Below are 16,457 nucleotides of genomic sequence, written 5' to 3'. Positions count from 1 at the left end.
TAACTTACTTGATGTATAGGTAAGGCAGCCCAACAGAACTCTGTTAAAAATTTAAACCATTTCCTAACAGAGGGTGTTTGCAAGTGTTTGTTTGGGTGAGTGAACCACATCAATAATTGAAGCTCTCTCACAAGATGCAGTTAGCTGACAGTATACATCGGCAAATGAAACAAGGCGAGCTGCTTTGGATTTAAAAACACTTTGCGTTGATCTATTCAACATGTTTCTGACGCAAAGAGCTTCTTAATCGCTGCTGTTGGGTTTCAGTAATTTCCTCATTCAGAGGATGTAGAGAAATGTTCAAACTTCAGTCAGACGCAAAACTCCACTCTCTATGGAAACTAAGAAAACACTGTAGGAAAATATTAAATCATTATTTTAAATAAATGTGATTTATGCAAAGCCTTTCAGTCGTCAAAAATATCTTAATTTGATTAGCTTGACCCAATTAAGCAAAATGTCCACAGAAAATTTGGGCCAAAACCTATATTTACCAACAGCAAGCACCCCAGTGAAAATTAATCTCTTCCCTCCATTACAGCAATATACTGACACTTTTGGTTGGTTTTTGCTTAGAAAATATAAAATAATAATTTTGAAAGCAAGCTGACATGATGCAATGTCATGCAATAGGCCATGAGAGATTTTAATAGCAGCGAATCCAAGATAGATTTGCAATAAAATACATAATAGACAACTGGTAACTGGAAAAATGCATCTAAGCGCCTTAAAATGAGCAAATATGAAGACAGACTGAATCTCTTCACCCAATTTGACTGGAAATACTTTAACAAAACAAACATCTCACAGTCTGTAACTTTGCTTATTTTCCATTTGTGAGTTTTTGCTGTGAAAATACTTATGGAGCACCCGATACCATGATGGCTTCAGTGTGAGTAAAGTTTCAAACCAGAAAAGAGAAAATGGGGGCGTTGAATAAAAACTGACAGTCGCCCTTGTCTTTTTATCTCTGCAGCTCACTCTTCTTCAGTGTATATGTGAGCATATGGTGCAACTGCATATAGTGCTTTATTCATTAGGCCATATGGCAAAGGCACCCTCGCTGCTCAGGGCAAAGCAGAGAATGTATGACGAGGAACAGTGAGTATGTACAGTATGCATGAGCGTTTCTACTGTATGTAAGACAGGGGAAGTTGCTAGTTAAGTGTAGACAGTGATTAAAACCTTTAAAACTATGACTGCTATAAACATAAGGTAGGTTAACACACTCATCCGCGCCACCGGCACACAGCTTCAGCAACACACACTCGCTCACATTCAGGCTCACAGCTGACCTGAGGGCATCGGCTCCATAGCTCTGCACTATCAGTCCCGGATCGGGGTAGTTCTTCTTACGCTTGCTCATCTTCTGTCCATCGCTGCAGGAATGAAACAAGCACAGGCATTAATGCGCATACACATGCATGCATGCACAAAAGTGCATGTTAGAAACCATGAACTTGGTATTCAAATTAGTCAAAGTCCTTCCAGGTCAGCAGGCCTATGAGCACAGTGCTGCGTTTAGACCCCAGGGCTGAGGACAAGCAGCCCTATTGTAGAGCAGCTCTCAGGGCTCAATGTTACAGCACACATACCACACTGATCATGAGAAACAGCAGAAAGACTAAGAGGGGATGAATGGGCAGGTGAATACAGAGGGAGAAAAGACAATATGAAAATAATGGTTTAAAGAAAAAGAAAAGTGTGGATAAGTGGAGGCAGACAAGGACGCATGATAGGGAAAAACTAAAAGAAAAAGAAAGGCTGGAATATCATGTTTATCTGTTATTATTATTATCATCAAAGACCAGAACTAACAATGAACTGGTCCTGTACTAATGTACTTCTTGAACCTGAATATAGCCCAAAAAATGTATATAGCTCATTTCTCTGTGCCCCAGACCAACACTGGTGGACAATAAATTCTTGTAAGTTGTTCAGTTGCTGTACTCATTACTTCATTACCATTAACACAGCAGTTTATTATGAGTCAATGCCACATACAAATCCAACTGCTGTAATTCCTCATTATGACACCAAATCTATAGCTGAACATTGTGCCAAACAAATGACCCATTCTCTCGGGTTTAGGTGATTGAATTATGTAACATTATAAATAAAAATATGTATCTGCAATATAATGTCTACAGTAGAAACCAATGGGCTTGAAGCTGTGAGTCTCAAAGAGTTTTTTGAATTTGTTAAGAAGTCAATTTGACTGACCTGGCAAGTACCAAGCCATTAACAATGACGTTCTTGAAGGGTGGTTTGCCAAACAGGGCTGTGGAGAGCACCAACAAGGTGTAGAACCTGCAGAAGGGAACAGAAGACAGTATAAAAGGTCAATGTAACACACCTGACCAGAATTACAATTTAAACAATGTTCCAATTAGATTTCTTAATTTTTTAGTCAACCATTTGCATTTTACATCTCATATTAATCCTTTACATTGAATAGTTTCTTGGAAAGAAATGTCAAACTGATCTCCTGCTCTCATCAATTCCCTCAATGACCTCAGCAGGGAAGTGTGCCTCTACCCCTCCTCATCTGTCAACCTCTTTCCATCTATCCCTCCATTAGTTCTCTCCATCCAACAACCTATTCATCCACAGCTTACCATCCCCTCGTCTGGTCAATGCCTTCGGCGATGAAATCAGCGGGGAAAGTGTCCTCAAACTCCTTCCTGTTTTCGAAGGGGTAGTGGACCTGGGCGTACGGCATGCTGCCGCTCTCAAACCAGCAGTCAAACACCTCTGTGATCCTCCGCAGCGTGCCTTTACCGCACCGTGACGGGATGGTCAGACTGTCGATGCTGGGCAGAGAAAGAGTGGACACAAGGAAGGAAAGAAAGAGAAAGGGAGAGCAATTGTTGAGACAGATGGGGGCAATAACAATTTGACAAGTACTGTTTTATTTCAGGTTTTATGAGCGCCATAGGGAACTATTTACTCATTTGTACACTATATAGATCCATGGGTCTATAGGCTGTTCTGGCTGCAGTCCAGAGCAATGATTTTATAATCTTTCACCACTGGGAACGAGCTTTAAGAACAGCGGTGCTCATGTTGTGCTGAAGCACTGTACAATAAGGTTGGTTATTGCTTTGGGTCATATTTTTCAGACACGAGGATATGGATTAATTTACTCTAAATACAGACTTGCTGGGATTCAGCCTGTGGACAAAGTCGTTGTTTTCTACAGAGAAGTTACCTAAGCTGAAGAAAACCGATGAACCTTGTTTCTATAGAAGTTATGGTTTGTCAGTCTGAGTGAAATACCCATTAAATCCAGGTCAAATACCCTTTTCTGAGACAAACACAAACAACAAGAGATCCGATAAACACATGTATGCAGACAGTTGATTAAGCACAATTACTTTCTTCTCCCCTCCAGTAACAACCTGCTTCACAAAATAGAGTTGTAGGTATTCAGGCCTATGAACTGTTGTAATCTATTAGCGACTAAAGCTGCTCCATTAATGTACTGTACTGCTCTTAAGAGCTCTGCTCCTGCGTCTACTTGGTAACAGGAGAGTGTTAAACGGGAGTTTTACAAAAAGAAGGGCACCGCTGAGTACATTTGATGGAGTTTAAGAGGTGACTTTCTGCAGTTTGTCAAATTTAAGATTTCTGTAAAACATTCACTTTTCTAAAATGCCATGCAGACAGAGCTATTATCTTCAGTAGCTGGCCACTTCACATATTATAATCTGGGCTGATTACAGTCCATCCATTTGGCTGTTAGTGAAAATGAAAGGCAATTAGCTGATGATGAGCCAGAGAGGAAAGTTATCTGTGTTCCACAACACTTCAGGTCACATTAGAGGGACACGGTGGATTTAAGATGTTGTAGACAGACGCAGAAAAGCACAGAAACTACATCACAATCCTCATATCACATATCCACCTTGTACACACACAGATCATGTGAAACTGATAGCACTGCTCTGTCACGGCAGACAGAAATATGACTGAGTACATGTTCAGGTGGTTGCTGATAATCTCGGCGGCTGATAAGTGACTCACCTCTCCCGATGCAGATCGGTTACTTTGACTCCGGTCAGTTCCTCCAGTTCGGCCATGGACCCCACACACACCACCTGATGAATAACACGCACACACACACATCACAAATACAGTAATCACAGTAACAACGTCCTAAATGAGAAAATAACCTCACACATTAGTCCTAAAACAATAAGATGATTAATTAATAAGCACATTGACAGGAATTCATGTATTAAGCAGAACAATTCATAACATTCTCTGGTCGCACCTTTTATGATGTGAGAATTTATTTTTTGTGTCTATGTTTCTTTACTGTGAATTGAATATTTTAGCTTTTTGGACACAGAACAAAAGTCTAGTTCGGTTCAGTTAACTGTAAAATGAGCCAGTAAGACATGCAAATTTGTATAATTCAGTGCTGGAAAGTTTTAAAATGCTCTGGACATTTAAATTTCCTTTTTACCAGTGTACAATAAGGAATTAATCACTCCTTTTTCCACAGCTCCTCCCATTTAAATTTAAAGTTTGACATTTTGAAAAAAAAAGCTTTCTTTTGCTTTCTTGCCCAGTTAGATGACATGACACTGCTCTCCCTGTTGTTTTTATATTCTAGTAAAAGTTATAAGTAACATGTGTTTGGTTAGTAGTTGTTTCATTTTCATTTGTGAGCTTTAGAGGTGCTGGTTGGCAAATATAGCTTTTAGACGAAGGCTCATTTTACCAATAATGTCAAACTAATTCTTTAAACCCACAGGAGTTGAAGCCAGTTGTATTTTTTATGATTTGGGCTATTTATTTAAAGCCTGCAAAGGAATATTAGTGCTAAACCTCATAATCCTGATTAATTTGTCGACATGTTTTATTAGATTATTACAAAAGGAAACACTGTGTAAAGTAGGCCTACTTCCACAAACTTCCTGAATAACTTTACCTGAGAAATTGTGGTTAAGTGTGTTATCTGGTCTCCTCAGAGAATTAACCTGTGTGCTCTGCTCTAGTTTTAACATAGCAGCAGGTAACATGGCCCAGATTCAGCCTGACACAACACCACCAGACATAAAAGAAGACAAGGGTAAAAGAAACTCGAGAAGACAGGGACAGAGAGATATAGAGAGAAAGAACAAAAAGAAGAGATACTGAGAGACAGCAATCATACTGACACATGGAGACAAACGCACACAGACACACACGCACTTGAGGGTTAAGCTTTAGGTGTGTGATTTGCCGCTGTGTGAGGGAGTCAGTCAGGGAACGTTCTGGAAACAGTCACGATGCTATTTCCAGCAAACAGGTCGCTTGCTGTCCCTCTTTCAGCCAAGACGCTCAGACAACCTAATTCTGACATTTCTATACAGTTCAGCCTGCTTCACATTGTCAGCTGGGTTTGGTAACAAACAAGCTGCTGTCAGACAACTTCAGATATTCTCCTGAAATTATCAAGAGGGCCTGTAAATGTCCGAATCAGTTGCTATAAATATTCTCCAGAGTTTTTTCTGCAAACCCCAAAGTAAAAATGTGAGAATACAGCAGATTTACCACGAGCGAGTGGGCGTGTTGAGCAAATCGAACAAAAAACAATAAGAATACAAATATCTCAGGATGAAAAAGAGGAGCCTTATACACAGTGGACGCAAACAAAGATCACCAACTTGGAAAAGGTGAGATTCTTGAGCTTTTGGTGATATGGGCGGAGACCTGTGTCAATGTGCTGTGAACAAAAACTTGCTATGTCCGCAGCAGAATTGATCTGTTATATGTTGCCTTCTGCATTCTCTACCAAGATGCCACCCCTCATCTGAATGTCCTGGACATGTTCCTGTTACTGTCTGAACATGTCTGACTAAGAGAATCGTTTGCAGTGTTCTATATATACGAAAAGGCAAACTCCAGAAAATGCCGGGACCTAATTTATCGTCTGAAAACAGGACAAACATATATATTTTAGTTCTCTTCTACACTGCCTCTTTAATCAATTTTCCTCCCCCTGCATTCATCTCTCATTTTGTCCCCTTCTCTTCCTTCTTACCTCCGTACTCACTTTCTTCACTAGCTAAATTATTCTGAACCCCTCCTCCTCCACCACCCTGAATTTTCTGTCTCTTCTCTCCGCCTTCACCACCCATTGCTGTTTGTACCGAAGACCTTTGAAGTCGCCTTAACTGGCATGAAGAGAAACCAAACACATTTTGGTTCGTGTTTATTTGCTGTTTATAATAATGAATCATTCATGCGTTAAGTTTATGGAAGCACTCGGTAATGGCGCCTGAGGGGAGCTGACTCCAACTGCGGTACGGAGTCACGCAACACTCTGGTTTGACACCATGGTCACCTCGCTCAACCACGCCAGAGTCTCTCCTACACAAGCCTCCACAAACGCAAAAAGGGCCAGATATGCAAAATTAAGTGTCAAAAAGAGGTCAGGGAGAAACATACATTTCACCTTGTCAGTTTATAAGGAGCTGCATTTCTGCTCCCTCACAGCAGACAAATATTCCTTCGGAGAGACATTTTCTCCCCAACTCATTTCTATGGTAAATAAAAGTCGGAGTGACGGAGAGTTCAACTTTTCAATTATGCCAACTCATGCTTAGCTCAGAATAATTTGTGAGTGCTGCCAGCGCTGTGATTAGCTCCCTTAGAAAAGAATAACTGTCTTGGTATTTGGTCATGACAGGCAAATTGTGTGATCTCTGAAGAGTACAAAGACATTAGAAGCATTTAAGTGCCTGTTCTGTGTTTTCCTGACCTCCTCATAGTCATCGCTGACCCAGATTGGGATGGGGGTGCCCCAGTAACGATTTCTTGAAATGGCCCAGTCGCGTGCGTCTCTCAGCCAGTTCCCAAAACGCTTCTCACCCACAAACTCTGGAACCCTAAGGAGACAGAGACAACATTGCATTATAAAACATGATCACAACAACAGGAACAATGAGAAGACGGATTCCTCCTGCAATGACACAATAGATATATTAATGTCAGAATATTCATATTTATATCGCCACACTCAATCTGATACACCGTAGAACAAGGGAAAACATAATAGACTTTTGTAAATCCAATTCGTTCTTGTCAAGACCTGCAGATATCATGATTAATTTAGTATGCAATGTATTTTCCACACCAACAGCAAGCATGATTATAATGTCCAAGATTATTCTTTTTTCCCTCCTCTTCATTTTTAGCCCTAAAAATAAACTGCACTATTCTCTTTATGCAGCTTAACTGCAAAGGTTAACCCTCCCTTCAAGGCACCATCCTTCTCTGTACCCCTTTCTTGCTCTTGCCTTCTATTTTTCCACAACTGATTTCTTGCTTTAATCCACTATCTCACTGTCTCTTCCTCTTTTTTTCCCCCTCTCCCCCTCTCTTGCAGCGCCAGGCCATGTTGCTCAGAAGAATGGAGGAGGAGGGGCGGAATAAATCGTAGTCAGGATCCAAGCGCTAAGCAACAAGTTCATCAATTCCCATTTGTAGGAGGCATTTCTATTTAGGACCCTAATATATCAATTTAATGGGTTTTTTTTCTTTTGCTGCTGCTGCTGCTGCTCTCTCTCTCTCTCCGTAGTTCAGGCTAAATGTAGAATTTAAAGTGTTCTGTCTTACGCTGAAGACACACGGAAGAGTCATTTACCACGGAGAGGCTTCTCTTATATGTCAGAGGGACAGAAGTTGTGGTCAGGAAGGAGAGGATTGAAAGGGTGCATGATGGGGGGAAAAAAGTAAGTAAGATAAGAAAATTTGAGGATAGGGAAGGATGAAAAAAGGAAAAATGTTTAAGGACAAGGTGCAAAAAATTTAGCAATTGGCCATTCTCTAAAATCCACCCCTTAGCAGTGATGGCCAATCACAGCTTAGCAACCGCAACAAGTAATGGCAGGAGTGTCGAGCTTGGACTGTGTTGAAGTGGTGATTGCTGAGCTTTAGTAGACGCAATTGGTTGGTGGATTTTTTTTTAACCCGCTCCAAATCCAAACATAAACGAAGGTTAAGAGTAAGGAATCTATTCAGCAGTGTGTCTGCTTTAATGAAAGCTGAAAATGTGTGTCTGCTTTAATGAAAGCTGAAAATGTTAGCATGTCTGGCTAACTAGCTTATTGACTACAGTCACAACCTAACTGAGGTTGTGTGAAAATGATGCAAATCACGTGACTGCTTCGGGGTGTCGCAGCGTAAAAGAAAAATATTGACAAAACAAATTGTCTGGTCATATTGGTAATGTTGTGCTGAAAAATTATACCAAATATTAGCATGGTAAATATTTTTGACAAACTCGAAAGCATTCATAAAACAGCCAAAATAGCCCAAGACTCCTAGAGGTTAAATTATTATAATAGTCAGCTAGATATGGCATTTTCAACCAACCTGCAGAGCTGCAGTTAGAGCAGTTACAGCTGATAAAATCTAATAACCAGACAAAATCAAAAGATGCCTGAATATAATAAGGCCTGCTTTGTCTGCTTCTGCCCGACATGAGAGACCCACTGTCCAACTTCACTAAAAATGTTGAATTGTAAATCTGTTTCCATTGTGAAGAGCATATGCAAGGAATGGGCAGTTTGAAAGGTGTAGAAAGAGTAACTCAGTGAAGTGGTCTGAGTGAACATTCAACTGGGTTTAAAAAGTGATGGAAAGAAGCAACAGTGCAACCTGAGTGATTTTGAGACCAGTTAATTAACTCAGCATTTTCTTCTCTCTTATGGCCGAGAAACTATGTGCTGAACTCACACAACCGTGGCCGACCTTCCTGCTTCTTAAGTCTCAAAGAGACCAGCTTCCCTTTCATTAATCCAGTCATTAATTTATTCAGACAGAGCTCCGGACATCTGGAGAAATCAGTCTGAACTCTCTCAGTGGATACGGCCGAGTTTACCCACTACACCAACTGAGTAAAAAGAGATAAAATGAACAAATCACTGAGAGTATGATAACTAGCACTTTGCTTACTGAAGGGGCTCTTATAAGTCTCTCATCAGTTAAAATGAACTTCGTGCAGAGGTAGTGAACTCTGCAAGGATTATGCTTTTATGGAGATGCTGATGAGTTGGCAACTCTCACCGAAAGACAGAATTTTCCTGGGAGTAGAACTCAAGAGTGAAAGTGGGATCTCATCAAAAAGACAAAAATAATCTTTTAAATCTAAGCCTAATAAAAAAGCTGCATAGGAGCATCACAGTTGGACAATGTGTATATAGCAGCTACATTTTACAGTACATTACAAGGAATTGACAGTGATTCTTTAGACACAAAGTAAAAAGATTTGGTCTTTCTAATTATCTTCTATGAAAGCACTTTGTGAGGAAACGGATGACCTTCTGTGAGAGTTACGCGTTTCACTTAGACACAACTGCAGGAAGAGACTCCAGATTTCCTCGCTACCACTAACGGTTCAGGCAAACAGGACTAAATCTGAGAGTGGAAACTGGAATGTTTCTGCATCCCAGACATTAAACTGTGGTGTCCATACCGAGAGACTTCTCACACACCATCCTAGTTCTTCAGTGTCCCCCAAGGCACAAACATACATATGGATGTGGTTGTCCTAAAAAATAGACTCAATTCCCAGTGTATTAGGTGCCCTTTGCTAAAGCTGAAATTCAACTGGATGGTCATTGTATTTTAATGGTGTGGTTACATTTTTCACAAATTACATTTTTAACCACAGTTTTTCTTGAAGAATGATAAAACCTTGAGGTAGCTTCTAGTGCAGGACTGCTGTATTGGACTGCATTAGTTTGAGCTAGATGCACTGAACAAACAGGCAACTGAGTGTATATATTACAGGTCCCCCTTAGATCAGGAATTTCACCTTAAAAAATAGTGTGTGCGTTCGTGTCGCTTTCCATGTACATGTGTGTCTGTGCGTCTTCACCTTCCTAGCGGTTAGTCATTCATCTCAGGTTGACAGTCCCATTACCAGAGGCAGCTACTGTGGCTCAGAAAAAGTGCACTGGGAACACCAGGGGTAATACCACTTAGCAAAGCCATCATGCTGACGCTTACTTTCCCTCCGCTCTGCCATTACAATTAGCATCATGCTAAAGTTTTCTATAAAACACTAGTCCTGTGTGCATTATAATAATGCCAGGCTTAATGAGAGATGAAGGGAAGTCACTGCAACAAGTCTTATTTTAAATATAATCCTGCCATTTAAAATGATTACACCCAGTAGTGGAGACAAACAACTTGATGTAGTAGCACAGAGTCGAGACTGTAATTGTTTTGGGACTGTGAACTTCTGTCTGTCTTCACTGATATTTTACACCACTTGTTTAGCAAGTAGCTCATGCCTCCCACTTCACTGTCACTCAGTACCAAGCTGGTTACCACAGCTTTCAGAAAACAGCTTACCAGTAGCATTTCCCATTGTTTTCGAGAAGTTTGTCCACCATGTGCTCCACTCGGACAAACCAGCTGGGGACGGCTTTGTAGATCAGGGGGGTGTCAGACCTGGAAGTACATGAACACATTTAATAACAATATAAGGATGCAACACAAAGACTTTGATTGACGAAAAACAATATTTTCATTGCAGATATTTGCATTTGTTATTGAAAATTTAACTAATAAAATAATGCTATTCTTTTTTGGGACCGAAGGCATTTTCAATTTGGAATAATGTAAATGTAATAACAGTAATATGGATAAGAAGAAAAGTGGATTCAGAGAAAATAGGGTCCAAGAAGGATTGAAATACAGTACACGTTCACATACTAAGTGAAAATAATTGTGATAAAGTGATATTTATTTATTTTTGCATTCAAACTGTTCTTTTTTTACTATGAACATCAGGGTACAACACACGAGGCTTTACCAGCAGTTTTGGTGCTTTTATGAGAGATTTCAGTTTTTGTGAACGCTCCTCTCCCGAGTTAAAAGAGGGAGGGACTGAGCTACAAAAGATGATGTCACATACTTTTGTGGACCAATCACAATTTAACAATTTATGAATCTAAACATGATGGTGGTGACAGTATGGGATTGTTTACTTATTTTATACCCTTCTGTGGTCTAGACAGGAATGTTTCCCCTTAATCCAACCTCGCCGTTTTGTATAAAAGATATGAAGACGATAGATGCCTGAGTAAAAGGAGGAGGCAGGACATATTCCATCTATGTCATGTTACACGTCTTGCCTCTGATTCCAGAATGTCAGCATATCTAAAGTAATTTACAGGAGTGACAATATGTCGGTTTGTTTGGTTTAGTATAAGCAAAGGTAACATAACAAGGGGTCATCCTAATATAACAGGATCTCTGTATAAAAAGGAGCTATTGTAAATCAAATCTAATGAAACCTAATCAACATAATCCTGGTGATGCACATTTGCTGCATTTTTTATTGTTAAACTCAATGAATTTCAATAATTCCAGCATGAGACTTCAACATAACATTTGACAAGTGAAGTGAAGGTGTCTGAATAATTTCTGGTTGCACTATAGGTCTGCTAGTGGCTTAGGGAGCATATCTCTGCATATTTACTGAGGTTAATTAATCCTTCTCAGGTCAGCCTGCAGCTGCTCAAAGTGAGAGACAGAGAATTAGTCGACTGAAAAGTACATTTGTGTCAGTGCTGGTCTGCTTGTCCCTGGTAGTTACCATGTGGTAAAGTGGGACCTTAAGAGGTTTAAATTGGCTGCTAAATCTGAAAACAAGAAAAATACACTGACATTTATGTAAATGTCAATGATAGTAAGGTGACCTTTGTTAGACCATGTGTGGAAAACTGAATCCCAGTGGGGTGGCAGGAATAGGTGGATGTGAAAAAAACTAAACCAGACAGTGTACAGTATGTATGGGCAAATGTCTACACTCCATATTATTAAACTGTTGGTTACAACTGGATTCTCAGCAACTTGATCAATTAAAAGACATTAAACGAACTGTTCTGTAAATGATTTGGTGATGAAAATACATTGGTATCTTTATTATTTTAAAAGATAAGACAGCAAGGAAGTTAAGATGAAAATATTTGCTTATATCTTCATGACAAGGATTCCTAAATTGTTCCAGAAAGGATAAGAGGGAAGACACATGTGTCTGATGAAGAGTTTTTTTTTTTGCTCACTTTGCCATTACATTGACCTTGTGATCACCTCTAACCCTCATCTCAAGCAGATGAAGATATTCTATAGTTGCAAACAGAAGCTGTTTGTCAGAGTGAGTTGGAAGGAACAAGTGGAAAATTACACAGGTATTATCAACTTTACAGTTTAAATTCTATGCTTGTCTCACCTCCAGCAGAAAGGGTAACTATGTTTAAAATTGCTGGCATTGACGAGACGGCCGTTCTCCTTCAGCCACTTGATGATGTTCTTGTCAGCATCCTAGCAACAACAAAAAAACACCAGAAGATGTAAATACTTTTTGCAAAATGCAGCTTCTAAGACTAACTTAATGACTTTGTGTTTCACCTACATCTCAGTAATGGGTGTGGTTTGGTGAGGTCCTAAAATGTGTCATGTTGCACCAGTAGCCATGCTATGTCACAGACACCCATGAGTTCACCTGTTCATCACTGAAGCCAGGTGAGCTTTTAAACCGCTGTACGTCAGCAGAGACAATATCTTCAGTCGCTGCTGCATTGGTCTTTAAAAACATTAAAATGTTCTTATTCATGTATTTAATGTAAACCTGAAAAAACCTGATGAAAGGTGAATGAAGACAAATCTAAACAAAAAAGCCAAATTATAAATCTCACTAATGCATTTGCAGCTTTGGTTTAGTTGGGTATTATATCTGATCTAGAACAAAATCAAAGCATATCTTTTGCATATGTACTTCTTATTTTCTTGTTTTTTGTCCTCTCTTTTAGGAGAAAAATTTTAACATTACATGGTAAACAATCCACATGTATCCCTCTATACCTCTGAAAGCCTCTGAACAAACAATGGCTATGCTCCGTTGAAGAAATTTCAAGGTCACGCTCTGCTTCTACAGCTATGATAAATATCTCTATGCTTTTTATGGCAAACAATCTAAAATGCAATCAGTCCAGTGACTTATCACACACTCTTTCATCTGCCCCTAGCCAAGCCCACAATGCCATTCAAAGAAGCTCATAGATATGACTTTCCTGCCTGGTGCTTGGCAAACTGTTGGTTATGATGTAGAGAAGTGTTCAACTTTTTCAGGCTGGAACAAATGTTGTTATGCCCTGAGCCAAGCTCATTAAAACATGAAAGAACACTCATTGGAACTTAACCTGCAACCCACTGACAGCATTACCCTATTTCACCATCTGGCAAATTTAGGGCTACTTGATATGTCACCAAATTACTCACATGTATCTATGAACATTTTTGAATCTGTTTGTCATCAGGAATAATTAATCAGCAGAGCTACTGTTTCGAAAACATTAAATTTACTCATATTTAGTTGTTTGTACTCCCCCAGCTGCATTATCAAATCCAGCTTGCATGATAATATATATAAAACTAAGGCTGGATTCATGCTCACTTATATTTCTTAGAGGCAAATTAACATTATTCCATATACTTACAGGATAAAGCAAAAAGCAAACTACTAAAAAAAAACTGCTTTTATGTTTTTCCAGTTTCAGATGAGTGTAAAAACATGAGAGATATATAGACAACAGGTGGAAAATTTAAGTAAACACAGAGAGAGACAAGTAATGGAAGAGATAAAGAAAGTCACACAGGAAAAAAGAAAAACACTGCATTATTTTGTATGCACTCACTTCAATCTTTATTAGGAACCAGTTGGTCAACATTAGTGTAAATTATCAATAGTTGTGTCTTTTCAAAACATTTAAGATTATCTGGGGGGACCAGTCAGAACACTGCGGCCATTTGTCCTGCTTCGTTTGAGTTGAGATTGTGAAACATCAAGGCAGAACAGAAGTTTTTCATTGTGAGGATGGTGAGATCTTTGATCAGAAAAAGCATTGATGGCAAAAAGTGAAAAACTTCCACAAAGGGTGGAGAGAAAACAGTGCTGTGTGTGGGCAGGAGTAGGAGCAGGAGTAAAGAAAAAGGTAGAATAAAGGAGCGATGCCCAAAAAACTTGAGTGAGAGGCAATGAATGAAGGGGAAAAAATTGCAGTACCAAGGACAGGAATGCAGGCAAACAACGCGTAGATGCTTAAAAACAATGGGGTCAGGGGGTGGCAAAGTAGATGATGGGGTTGAGGAGGCCTGGGTATTAAACCTCAACACATTTCTGGTATCGAGAGAAATGTGGTTGTGACACCAGAATATCCAGAAATGTCAAGTACAGAAAGCTGGCATCAAATTTCTGCTGAGATTAATATTCTTATCTTTTTTGTTATATTGTCTCTTTTATCCGATAGACTATATTAAAATATGTAAAGACATGATTGTCTGGTGTTGGCCTGATTTGTTCTAATTTGTACAAAATTCAAAGATAAGTACCATTTTAGTATCAATTCTGAAACTTAGATGTCAGCAGTGGTAGTGAAAGGTTTTAAATAATACCCAGCCATCCTCGTCAGGACAGTGAAATAGGGACAAAATGGCTAAGACAGGGAAGAATTTAGAGTCTTCAACTAGACTGTGATCTAGTTGTAATCTCTTCACTCCACGATGCTCTGCCGCTGCTTCAGACCTCCTCCTCCTCTTACCCTGGACATTCAGACATCTTTGGCCATCCCAAGCCTCTGCTCCTCGCCTTCCAGCAGCTTCCTGTATGTGGCGATCTCTGCATCCAGCTTCAGCTTAATGTGCAGCAGTTCTTGATAATCTTTGAGATACTTGGTCATCTCTAGCTTGGTTTCGCAGAGCTGGGCCTCCAATTGAGCGATGATACCCTCTAGGCCTCCCGACTTATCAAGGTGGGCCATCTCCATATCCTCAAGCTGCTGCTCCAGGGCAGCGTTGCGAGCCCTCAGCCCATCGATCTGGTTCTGCAGGTCTGTCACCTGGTTGTGGAAAGTGGAGATCTCGTCTTTCATGGTCTTCATCTGGTCCTCGTGTTTGCCAGCGTGCTCCTTGAGGGTGTCAAACTTGGACTTGTACCATTTCTCAGCTTCCTGGACATTGCGAGCAGCGACAGACTCGATCTCTGCGCGCATGTTGCGCAGGTAGGCAGCCAGGTCAGGACGATCGCCATCGAGTTCAGCAGTGATCTTTGAGTCCTCTATTTGCTTCATGAGGTCAGCCACCTCTTCGTCGTGCAGCTTCTTGAGGAACTCTATCTCAGCCACCAGTTGTTCAATGCGCCTCTCCAGGTCAGCCTTCTGCAGTGTTGCGTTGTCAACATCCTGGCGGAACTCCCTAAGAATCATTTCTGCCTCTTCTTTAAGTGTCAGCTCCTCCTCCAGCTTAAGTTTCCACACGTCAACCTCTTCTTCAATGTAGCCTCTCTCAATATCAGCTGCTCCCTTCTCATTAGTCAGGGCCTCAATCAGCTCCCGCACTTCTTTAAACTTGAGCTCATATTCTTCTCCGATGCCTGTGGGGCCTCCCTTGTAGCGGCTCTGCAGGGACGCCAGCTCAGCGTGGAGAGCAGCATTTCTCTGCTCAAGTGCCTGGACCTTTTCGATGTATCCTGCAAACTTGACATTGAGCTCCTGCATCTCCTCTTTCTCATTGGCATGCTGCTCGTGTATCTCTGTGCCCAACTCGATGGCGGTGCTGCGATATCCGGAGCGTCCACGACTGTCGTACGAGGATCCACGGCACCGGGAGGGCGACGGGCTCTGAACCCTTACTCTGCTGCCAGAGCCGCTAACTTGCAGGCTCTTCTGGGAGTAAGATGTGGCTCTCATGTTGTCTAAATATTGTTTTGGTTTTCCAGTTTACAGAAGAACAACTGCTCTCTCGGCTTGTCTTTGCGTAGCCCACGTCGCAACTGATGCTCCCTCAGATCAACTCTGAGTTTTATGCGGCAATTAGGAATGTCTCAGACAGCCTTGAAATTCACGCTTGGTTTTAACATACTTCAAAAGTGGATTATGACAGACTTTAGATGAACTGTGGCCGCATTCTCTTTATTAGCTAACGCTGTACTGTTAGCGGGCAGGCGGGTTGAGTCCACTCCCTGGCCTTTGTACCAGGATGTGAAATAGTGATCAGATCATGTATGGCTGCTATATTTCCTATCACTATCCACTTAGAAGGGTAATACATTTGGGTGTGACAGGCACCCAGTGCACCAGTAAACAGTGACAATATGCTTTGGAAGCAAGTTTTTCTGCACAGTGTTGTGAAACTGCTCTGACGTGGATTCCCTGAACTCCCTCAGTATCACCAAGTCAAGCAGCTAAGGAATTATATTAGATTACATTTGGAAAAACATAATAAATATATATATATATATATATATATATATATAAGTTTGTCATTTGAGTTACTCCATAACATAATTCTAAAAAAGCAGAAAGAAAGGGCACATTTTATAAAGATGCACTTTCCAGATATAAACAGAGGAAATGGGGAGGAATCGGAGAGCGAGTACCTAGAATGCGGAA

General features: G+C 40.5%; 2 protein-coding genes across 2 annotated transcripts in view; both read right to left on the bottom strand.

Annotated features, from left to right (window-relative positions):
• Window positions 1-16,457, bottom strand: part of iars1 (isoleucyl-tRNA synthetase 1) — a 47,970-nt gene that overhangs the window by 19,929 nt on the left and 11,584 nt on the right. The window contains exons 12-18 of the mRNA XM_035151739.2: window positions 12,242-12,333; window positions 10,357-10,455; window positions 6,755-6,881; window positions 4,027-4,100; window positions 2,619-2,813; window positions 2,224-2,310; window positions 1,296-1,379 (exon numbers count right to left, since the gene is read on the bottom strand). Coding sequence (XP_035007630.2) covers window positions 1,296-1,379; window positions 2,224-2,310; window positions 2,619-2,813; window positions 4,027-4,100; window positions 6,755-6,881; window positions 10,357-10,455; window positions 12,242-12,333 — 758 coding nt within the window. The remainder of the gene's footprint in view (window positions 1-1,295; window positions 1,380-2,223; window positions 2,311-2,618; window positions 2,814-4,026; window positions 4,101-6,754; window positions 6,882-10,356; window positions 10,456-12,241; window positions 12,334-16,457) is intronic.
• LOC118104693 (desmin-like) lies at window positions 13,769-16,319 on the bottom strand. The gene has a single exon (XM_035151740.2). It carries the CDS (start codon window positions 15,753-15,755, stop codon window positions 14,619-14,621), a length of 1,137 nt encoding a protein of 378 aa, XP_035007631.1. The 5' UTR covers window positions 15,756-16,319; the 3' UTR covers window positions 13,769-14,618.

This window comes from Hippoglossus stenolepis, chromosome 3 (assembly GCF_022539355.2).
Source record: "Hippoglossus stenolepis isolate QCI-W04-F060 chromosome 3, HSTE1.2, whole genome shotgun sequence".
NCBI classification, from domain to species: domain Eukaryota; kingdom Metazoa; phylum Chordata; class Actinopteri; order Pleuronectiformes; family Pleuronectidae; genus Hippoglossus; species Hippoglossus stenolepis.
This window is presented reverse-complemented; position numbering and strand designations above follow the sequence as displayed.

Bases quoted from the DNA above. Each gene is read 5' to 3' on its own strand.
- LOC118104693 (XM_035151740.2), bottom strand. From the start codon at position 15,755: ATGAGAGCCACATCTTACTCCCAGAAGAGCCTGCAAGTTAGCGGCTCT.